This window comes from Vombatus ursinus, unplaced genomic scaffold (assembly GCF_900497805.2).
Source record: "Vombatus ursinus unplaced genomic scaffold, bare-nosed wombat genome assembly UNPS02000749.1, whole genome shotgun sequence".
Classification (NCBI taxonomy): Eukaryota; Metazoa; Chordata; class Mammalia; order Diprotodontia; family Vombatidae; genus Vombatus; species Vombatus ursinus.
In genome coordinates, this window is record NW_020940527.1 from 19,138,006 (window position 1) to 19,148,656 (window position 10,651).

General features: G+C 46.1%; 1 protein-coding gene across 1 annotated transcript; it reads left to right on the plus strand.

Moving 5' to 3' along the window:
* The first annotated feature begins 2,184 nt into the window (after positions 1-2,184).
* Positions 2,185-9,808, plus strand: RPS17 (ribosomal protein S17). Its single transcript, XM_027859235.1, has 5 exons — positions 2,185-2,291; positions 2,584-2,735; positions 7,584-7,689; positions 9,190-9,255; positions 9,683-9,808. Exons 1-5 carry the CDS (start codon positions 2,289-2,291, stop codon positions 9,761-9,763), a joined length of 408 nt encoding a protein of 135 aa, XP_027715036.1. The 5' UTR covers positions 2,185-2,288; the 3' UTR covers positions 9,764-9,808.
* The last annotated feature ends 843 nt before the right edge of the window (positions 9,809-10,651 follow it).

The window sequence follows — 10,651 nt, forward strand, 5'->3', positions numbered from 1 at the left end:
AGAGGCTTGGTTTTCACCTGTACTTGGGAAGTAGCACATAGATGATCCAGAATGTGTGATTAGAAGGAAAACAGAAGAGAGGTGTACAGTAACATCAGAGAAGTTGTCAGCCGTGATGAAAACTGAGCAAAGGCCATCCATTGAAAATAGAGATCCCTGGTGAAGCAGTCTTAAATATTGGAGTTAGAGGCCAGAATACAAGGGATTGGAAAGCATGTGAAGAAAGGAAGTTCTGGTAATTATTGCAGGCAGTTTTCTCTAGGAGCAGTCTTCTGGGAAAGATAGAGGGGAAGGGATAAAAAGGGTACATCTGTCACACTGGAGCTTGTTAGAATTGGCCCTAGGAAAAGATGACTTGTGCCATACCCCTTTCAGAGCTCATCTCAAGCCCATGGAGGCATTGGTTTGCCCTGGGCTTTGAGGAGGATAGATCTATAGTAAAAAGAAAAGATAAGGGATGGTGGGATGAGGAGTGGGGATAGACACTGAACTCCCCTTAATAGTCCCTGATAGTGATGATAAGGTATTATTATCCTCCAGTGTCAGGAGGAAAGAGCTGTCAGCTCTCATCTCTCCTATCCTTTTACTCAGGGTAGTGCCAGATCAAGTTGTGGCCTAGGAATTAACAATGGTCCTCAGTTCTTTATGTGGGTCTAGGAGGAGCAAGTCCTGGGTGACATTCTTTGTTGACGTTGAGTAGGTCTTTTATACTTATTCCCTACTGCCCTAGGGCCACAGATCGAAGTTTCTCCTCTTTTCCTTGGCCCTACATGGTTGCTGTCCAGACAATTCTAGGTAAGCATGGTGGATTATTTCAGGCATAATTCATATCTGGCAGCGAAGTAGGGATGTGGCATTGTCTGAGGACTGAAGAATTGAGTCTAGGCTCAGGAAATGCTTCTGAAACAAAGCCAAACTTCCAAGGGGTCCTGAGCTCCAGAATGGCCAGCTGAGAGCTAGAAAGTCTGAGATACTAATAGCAGAGAGAAGGCATATAGAAGGGAAAGTGTTCACTTGGCTCTCTCAGATTGGACCACAGTATAATGTAGAACAGAAAGCTGTGTCACTTAACGGAGACATAAGCAAGGAGAAAAACCCTTCTAAATCTAATTAGTTGATTCAGAAGTAGTAGCTGGGAGTCCTGCCTTTTGACTATCTTACACCAGCCTTCATGTAAGCATGGGTACGTGAGTCAAATGGGGTCTGGTGCTGAGGACAGGCAAAGACATAAGGAGGAGGCGGCTCATCAGTTTTGCCCTATCCAGAACGCCAAGAGAATCTCAGTTATCGAGGCTGCTGGGATGGAGGGCTCCCGTACTCAAAACAAGTGGTTTTGGGACTGAAGAGGCAAGTGCTGAAAAACTGAAAATACCTGCTTCCTTTCCATAATCCCGGGGATAGAAATGAGGACTAAAAGCAGGGAGGATACAAATAACAGGGTTTCAAGATGCTCCAGCCATGGCCTCAGGACGACCTAAAAATGACAGACCCTACAGGCTTCTGCTCCTGGCAAATGCACTCCCTGGTTAACTTCAGTATAGGGGCTTTTCCCCCAAGGTACTGCCACCTGGGGATAGGGGGCGGGGTCGGTAACCACCGCTTGTACCCCCATCCAGTTACATCCCCAGCCCCCCGGTCGTTGGGGTGCCCCACCTGGGGAGGGGGGAAGGGAGGGTCTCTGGGAGAATGGCTCGTCATGTCTCGTCGCCCTAGTAACGATTGCACCAAGATCTGAGATGGCTAGCCGCCAGCCCCGCCCCCGATCAATCAAGAAGCATTTATTAAGCACCTACTACCATCCATGTACTGTGCTGGGCGCCAGCGTTTCAAAGGAAAGAATGCTGGAGTAAAGCCCCTCCCCCCCCAGTTCCTGGGCCCTGGAGACAGACGGCGTGCGCACCTGTGTGCAAACTAACTCTAAAACCTGCACATGCGGGTCGGCACCTGTGTGCAGATTTACCTGCGCACGACCCCTACCTCCTCGCGCCCCTTTCTCGACTCCCTCAGGATTGGTTGCCTCACCCCACTCATCCCTACCTCCACTGTCACCAATCTCCGCCCCTTCCTCTCCGCACCAACTGGAGAATGGGGATGGCTCCTGGGACTCGGTGACCGGAAACCAAAGCTCAGATCGCAGGACGCTGCACTTATCTTCCCGCCCGCCGGAGGCCGCTGTGGCGCTCAGCGCCTCGCCCCGCGCTTCCAGGTCAGACGGAAGTAACGCAGCTGCCGCCTCTTTATAGATCTTTTCCCAGCAGCCTCTGCTCCCTTCGCCCTCCGGAACCAACATGGTAGGTGGTGCTCGGAGCTAGAGCCGCCCGACATCCGTCGCCATCCGCGGCTCCCCTGGGCCCCGTGCGGCCAGCTCTGAGCCCAGGAGACTCCGCTCCTTTGGGGCCGCGTGGCTAGGGGGGTCCCGTCTGCGGGACTTGCCGTTGGGGCTCTAGAGGGGCGGGGGATGCGGACGCGGCGGGCCTGAGCCGACCCAGGGTCTGGAGGGAGGGGGCGGACGTGGGGATAGGAGCGGGGCGCGTCTCTCTGCGGGTCTGGCCGGGCCGGCCTCTCACGCTCCTCCACCCGTAGGGTCGCGTTCGGACCAAGACTGTGAAGAAGGCGGCGCGAGTCATCATCGAGAAGTACTACACCCGCCTGGGCAATGACTTCCACACCAACAAGCGCGTGTGCGAGGAGATCGCCATCATCCCCAGCAAGAAGCTCCGCAACAAGATCGCGGGGTGAGCCGGGCTGGGCCGCCCCGCCGCGGGCCTCCTCTCCCCGCTCTGGCGGCCCCGGGCGCGTCGTGGGGGGCTCCCTGGGCGCCGGCACCCACGGCCGGGTCGCCCCGAATCTGCAGGTTGCCGGGGCCTAACATAGGATTTTAATACGTAATTTATTGATCGGAAAGAGGCTAAGCTTGTAGAGTTAGGAGAAGAAACCTCAGAGGTTAACTAGGTCACCTCCCGTATTTTACAGGAGAGGAAACTGGGGCTCAGAAATGGGAAGTGACTTGTTCTGAGTTAGAGTGGCACAGCCAGAATTCAGGTCCAGGTCATCGGTTAGCAAGGATTTACGAGGTGATTGCTATGTGCTGAGTACTGGGCATACAAAGAAAGGCAACAAAGTGATTCCTGCTCTCCCTGCTCTTGGGGAGTTTACATGCTAATAGGGTAGACCTGGGTGCAAATAATTACACACACAGTGGATGCATCCAATGTGAAGGGAAGGTGTGGGTTTGAGTTGAGTCCTGAAGGAAAACAGGGATCAGGTGAGGAAGTAGCCTTCTAGGAGTGGGGAACAGAAGGTGCAGTTTTATGTATGAGGATCAGAAAGTAGGTAAGTGTAGCTGGAACATAAGAGTGTGGGAAAGTTAGGAAGGGCCTGGTTTGATGTGCTGTAAATGCCAACCATGTTTGATTCTGTAGGTAATAGGGAGTCATTGAGCTTTATCGAATAAGAGGGTTGGATGCTGTTCTTTTTCACACCACATTTATAAGAAAATTCCTGGCTACTATGGGCCACTTGGTCTTAGTCATTATGAATAAACAGTTCATGCAGCTTCTGGAAGGGTGGGTAGGGGGGTTTCTAACTGTGATCCAACAAAAGAGTACAAAGGAGTTATTCAGATAATAGAATGAAGAGATTCAGGGGGATCCATTAGAGAAAGGCTCCCAAAAAGAGGGGTGTCTTGAAGGAAAAAATATTTTAACAGGCTATCTTGGTGGGTTGGCATTCCAGGCATTAGGAGATGTTGTTGCTTGGAATGTAGGTGCCCGGGAGCAGAATAAGGTCTGTCAGTGCTGTTTGTGGCTTGAGAGTGAAGATCTGACCATATTATCCCCTAAAACCCCCTTCAACAACTCCTTGTAACCTCCAGGATCAACTATCAAATCCTGGCTTTAACCTGGCCTTTTCCTGCCTTTTTACATCTTATTCCCCTTCTCATACTTTAATCACCTGACACTGGCCTCCTGGCTTTTCCTTGAACACAGCACCTTTTGATTCCAAGCATTCTCACTGGCTGGTCCCCATGCCTGAAGTTCCTCATGTCTCCCTCTGAACTCCTTCAAGTCTCAGCTAGGGTCCCACCTTCTGCCAAAACCCTTTCCCAGCTTTTTTACTCTCAGTGCCTGCCCTCAGAGGTGAGCTCCCATTCACTGTGTCTGCCTTGTATGTTCCCAGTGTTTGTGTGGTATCTCCTTTAGACTGAGATCATTGAGAGCTGGGATTGTTTGTTTTTGCCTTTCTTTGCATTCCTGGCATGGAGGTGATTCCTAAATAAATGATTGTTGACTTCATAGAATTCTATTTGGATTCATAAGTGACCGGAATACATACAAAGGCAGGAATTATGGGGACAAGGATCTGAAGTAACTTTTCCCATGGTTACCCAACAAGGGACTGTGGAAGGTTTAAGGTAAATGGTGAGAAACTGTTGGGGATTTTTGAGGGAGGCACCTGTGAGTTGGGAAGGTGGCTCTAGTCAGTAAGTAGTGTGAAGGTAGATGCTCTAGTGGTATAAATTGATTTCCCAAGAGGATAATACTTTTGAAGCTTGATGGTATATTCTGTTGCAAGGTAGAAACTAGATTTCCTAGTGATCTAGGAAAGGGCTTTATAGTTGTCTGGTTTTTGAAGTTTTTAGATTTCCAGTGGGTTTTCCTCAAAAACCTTAATCGTTAATGAGGAGTGCTAAGCATTCGGAATACAAAGAAAGCCAAAAAGTTAAGCTCAAGAGCTCGGCCAAATGAGGAGAAAACATGCTAACAATGTACAAACAAGCTATAGACAGGATAAATTGAGGGTGATCTCAGAGGAGAGGCATTAAGAGTAAGTAGAGGACCAGGAAGGGCTTCTTGCAGAATGTGAAAGTCCAACTGAAAACTTGAAGGAAGCTGAAGGTGGAGATAAGAAAGAGGAGCGTTCCAGGCGTTGAATTGCATGTTTGAAGAATTGCACTGGGTTCTAGAGTACATGGGGAGGTAGGCCGTGGACTGGGAGCAGTAGAATGTAAGGATCCTGGCAAGGTAGGAAATAGGAGTCTGTGTTTGATCTTGTAGTTAATAAGGAGCTAATGAAGTTTATTAAATAGAGGGTTGACTTGATGAGATCTTCACTTTTGGGGGAGAGCAGTTTAATAGGTGGGTAAGAGCATGAATTGGAGTAAAGAGAGACTTGAGACAGGGAGACAAACTGACAGGCTGTTATTGTAGACAAGGCCTAAGAGGATGGGGACCTGCATCAGGGAGGTTCGGTAGTATAAGAGGAAAGAAGGGAGACATACAGGAGAGGTGTTATGGCAGGTAGAAACAAGACTTAACAACTGATTGGATGTGGGATTGCCAGAGAGTGAGGAGGTTGGAGACAAGTGTCACGTGCAAAGAACAGCATGGAAGCCACGGTCACTGAATCATACAGTATGTGAAAGTAGATCGTAAGAAGGCTGGAAAGGTAGGAAGGTGCCGAGTTTTGAAGGACTTTAAAAGCCAACCATAAAATTTTGTAGTTGATTCTGGAGATAGTAGGAAGCCACTGGAATTTTGTTGAATATGGTGATGATTATACCAGTGTTTCAGAATCAGTTTGATAGCTGAACTGAAGGTGTCTGAAGTGGGGAGAGACAGGGCAGGGAGGCTACCCAGTGGACTGTTGCAGTAGCCTAGGTGTGAAGTGACGAGTGTCTGTACCAGGATGGTGAGAGCCCTAACAGAAAAGGGGGACATGTGTCTACAGGAAATCCATTTTGAGGTATCTAATAGGCAGTTGGAGATAGGAGAGTGGTTAGGGCTAGACAAGTAGGAAGATGATTAAATTCATGAGGGCATATGAGATCAAAAAATAAAATAGTATAGAGGGCCCAGGACAGAGCGTCCCCATGGTTAGTGGTGGGGTTAGACATGTAGGAGAATCAAGATATAGAGAAGTGTCATAGATACCTAAAGAGAAGAGGATATCAAGGAGAAAAGAGTGATTTGACAGTGGCAGAAACTGCAGAGAAGGATGGGGATTGAAAAAAGGACATTGGATTTGACAATTAAGTGAATCATTGATAATTTTGGAGACACCAGTTACAGTTGGACAATAAGCCTGGAAGCCATGCTGCAGAATTAAGAGAGTGAGAGGAAGGGAATTGGAGGCACCCGTTGCAGACAACCATCTCAAGGTTAGCTACAAGGAGAGGGGAGAATCAGGTGAAGGTTTTTTGAGGATGGCAGTTTGTAGGCAGTGGGGAAGTCCTTTTCCTCTTCAGTGAACATTTACTTGAGCAAGGTAGTAATGTCATTTTATAACTCTTTACAATTTCCAGTGATATTTTTTGTGGGTGTTTTTTTTTTACTTGATTCTTTCAGCAACTTTTGGAAGTAGGCAAGGCAATCATTCCCATTTTACAGATTTAAAAATTGAGATTGGTTGCATCTGAGCCATGCCTAGAATGTAGGCTTGGGGATCTCATTGATCTTCTGTATTGAATTTTACTTTTTATTTAACCAAAATTAAGAGAGAATTAAATCGGCTATATGTACAAATTCGGTGCCAAGTGAAAAGTTGAGCTAGACAAAACTAACTTAAAATACGTTAGGAGTTATCCCATTGTGGGGTCTGAAACACTGCCCCCCAGTTTCAAAGGTGAAGGTTTATCCAGAAGCAATAATTAGATATTTCACGAGTAATGTGTGCTAGCACAATCTTTGATCATTTTAAGATTTAGTCTCTGTAGCTTCTTGCCAGGGGTTCAAATATTCACACATTTTATGTTGCTATACTGGCTTTTGAGATAGTGGGCAAGAAGATGTTTTTGTGTTAAAGAACATCCTTGAACTCCTTAACTGATCCTTGACCAATTGTACCTACTCATTGGTCTAATTAGCAAGCATTTGTTAAGCGCTTCCCTTGCACTGTGCAAGTCACCAGGGGTAACAGAAGTAAAAGTTACTTCTTTAGAGCAACTTGGGAAGAAGTGCTGTGAACAGAGCAGTATTCTCCGTTAATTTCGAGATCCATTAAGTGCTTAATGAGAGATTATTGGCCTACCGTTGAGATTTATTTGAAGGGTGACAGGGTTGGTATTGCCCACTGAGCCAAATGCCGTGGATTTCCTGTTCATTAGGACTCCATATTAGCAGGTGTCAGACCACTCATTTTAGTTGAGTCCCTTACTCTGCCATTAACAAAATGGAGAAATGTGCATGTGCTTCTGTCTCTTGCCAGAGTTTGCTTGCAGTAGAATCCCTAGGGAACTGTGCCCCTGTGCTAGTGGAACCCCCAGGACTTTTGGGATCAGTAGTGGGCCTTTCCTGGGACTCTTGAGCCTAGCTGATGCCTTTTTTTTCTAGCTAGTTTGGAATGTGTCTGAAACAAATTCACACATAACTAGTTAGTTTAGCACTAATATCTCTAAAGCAAAATGGAATGATGCTTTTGGGCTATTAGGTTTTCCTACACTACTTTAAATTTCCTGCTGCGTGTTACTGTGCTTCTAGCTTTGCTCATTTTTTGTTCAGATGTGCCCCAACTGATGACAAGTGGTGTTGGAAATTGGGTTTGTGAGTGTTTTTCTCATGCGCTTTGGTGCTGTTGGTTTATAGCTATGTTACTCATCTGATGAAGAGGATCCAGAGAGGCCCTGTGAGAGGTATCTCCATCAAACTGCAGGAAGAGGAAAGAGAAAGGAGAGACAACTACGTCCCTGAGGTGAGCTCCCTGGTCACCCCTTTGGTTGTTTTCTTCCTAATGGGTACTAGGTGTGGACTCCAGAGCACTGAGTTAAGTTCTAGAAAAGACCTGAGTAGTGACTTAACTTTATAATTAGTCAAAGATTTTCTTCAGCAGATGCTTAGTCGGCCTTTGCCTGGGGCACACTGACACTTAGCTTTTAAATCCAGCAAACACAATCCTGTGATATGTGAGGCACCATGCAAAGGGGTATGGGAATGAAAAGTGCTTTTTTGGCTTTTTTGGAAACTGCCCGGTTGTCTGGATTCTTGTGATTTTACTTGTAGTCTTAGAGATGGGAAAGACCTTAAGTTCATTCTGTTGTTAGTGATTGCACTGGACCAAAAACTTCCATCTGTGTTCTTGTTTTTTACCCTTTGCAACAAAAACAAGTTTTCTGCAGCTCACATATCTGAACACAGACCATCATCCCCCTTTTCCTGACTCTTGTTCTTTGGGCTACTGCAGATATCCTCTTCTTTTTTTTTATTCTCTCACTGCCTCTTGGGATTCCTCTTGTTGAGGACCCATCCCTGATCTTGGACTGATCCCTGAATCAGATGATGGATAGTAGGGGAGATGCCCTAGGTCATTTGGGCCACTTTCCTCCTCTGTGAAAGGTGCCACCTAACCATTACTACACAGGGTTGTAAGGAGGGTAGTCTATAGGCTGTGCAAGGGAGTTAAAGGATGATTTCGTTTTACAGAAGAGGAAATAGTTCAGGGACGTTGCATGACTTGCTAATTGTGCATGGTTAACAATGAGCTAGAATTAAAACCAGGTTTCTGGATTCCACTCTGCCATGGTGCTGTGACCAGTCACAGGTGAGCACCTTTTGTGACTGGAGTGGATATAGAGTGAGCTCATGAGAGTCCCTTAGGGGAGTTGGGAGTTCCCAAAGAAGCATTTTTGGTATTGGTGCTTTTTCTCTTACTCCTTCCCTGGCGTATTTCTTCCTTGTTTTATGGAAGGACATGGAGAAGAGTCATACAGCAACTGTTTTCCCTTCTGAGTGACCCCATCTTTATGAGATTTTTGGAATTAGGGAAAACATGATTTGGGATAGACAAAACTGCAGTGAGAAGCAGGGTACCTGGCATATTGCAGAGGGACACACCTGTACTGTCTGGTGGAAGCATCTCTCTATATGTAGATAAGTGTCTGTCTGCAACTCATAGCATTTGTGAGCTGCCGGGGCCCAAGTACTCAATGACTTGCTAAGGTTCACACAATCAGTATGTGAAAGAAGCAAGAATTGAATCCAGGCCTTACTTAACTCTTAGAGGCCTGCTTTCTCTCGATAATCCGTGGGTAAATGCATGGCACATATGGTGGAAGTATTTAGTTGATGGTTGGTGAGTTGAAGGGACATTTTTATATAGATATGGAGAAAAGGGGAAGTGTGTGGGAAATAGTTAGAAAATCTGGTTGTGTCTCCTTGTTGGTGGTGAGTGACCTATCTCATTCTTCTTTTCTAGGTGTCTGCTTTGGATCAGGAAATCATTGAAGTGGACCCTGATACCAAAGAGATGTTGAAACTCCTGGTGAGTGTAACCTTGAAATTTTGGTCTGGTAATACCAGAGACTGGGAACCAGTAACCAGATAGTGGTCCAAGGTTGAAGCTTTTACAAGATTTCTGCAGGGGCGAATGGGTGAGAGAACCAAACTTTTTGGAACATGACCCATCCATGGGTCGTCTGATCCTCAGGTTCTGTTAAGCCTGGTAATGGGTGTGAGAAGGAATGCAGTGAAACCCTATCAGAGCTCCACCCTCACCTCAGGATCCCACTTAGTTAGCTCAGAACAGTTCCTAACAGGTTTGCACTGTGCCTGTAACAGACGTGGAGGACAGGGGAGAATGTAGCGGTCTGGACTAGGGTGTCAGAGGGCACTGGTTGGTCCTGAGATTTCCCTGAGTAGGTGTTGAGGATGGCGTCACATTTAGAATTCTTTTTTTCTCGTGCTTTCAGGACTTTGGCAGTCTGTCCAACCTGCAAGTTACCCAGCCCACAGTTGGAATGAACTTCAAAACCCCAAGAGGAGCTGTTTAACGTTTACTTCGGCTTTCTTTCCAATAAACTCGGAAACCTCCCAGAGTAGTGTCTTGTTTTTAAATGCTGTACCATGCACTAGCAAGCCTGCATGTGGAGAGAGTTTTGGTTTCTGGGGCAGATTTCAGTATGCAGTTTATGGCCCACTGAATTAGTCACCTAAGCTGTGCAATTGTGACCTTACTCAGAATCTCTTATTGACATGTAACCCTCAGCTGGTGCATGTAGAAGGTCAGGTGGTCTGCTTGCCCAGTGGTGTCAAACTCAAATAGAAGTGGATCCCTAATCTGGTTCAGTCCTTGACAGTGTTGGGTTGACTGCATTCAGCCCAAGAGCAGTGAAGTTTGATACCTCTACTCTAGCCTCATACTCCAAATTACTTTTTTCTTTCTCTGTATATCCTCTACTCAACTCCCAGTGAAAGACCCCACCAAATATCTGCTAAATGTTAATTTAATCTGATTGCTGTACTCTGTAGTGGGGCTATTAGCCTTTAATCCCAACCACTCTTGAATTTTTTAAAATTTTATTTAATTTTAATTTTTTTGGTGAGGCAATTGGGATTAAGTGACTTGCCCAGGGTCACGCAGCTATTAAGTGTCAAGTGTCTGAGGTTGAATTTGAACTCAGGTCCTCTCAACTCTAGGGCCGGTGCTCTATCCACTGCGCCCCCTAGCTGCCCCTCTTGAATTTCTTAAAAAGGAAATTAAATTTAATCCAAATCAACCTAATTGGCAGAATTTCACATGTTGCTTATTTTTAGGGGAGTTAATGTAAAATATTGGATCTGAGATTCTTCAAAAGTATAGCCTGTTCTGGACTCCTTTCCCAACTTTTCCTGAAAATACTCTGTTCCCAAGACATTTAGGTGTTGGACTATATTTCACT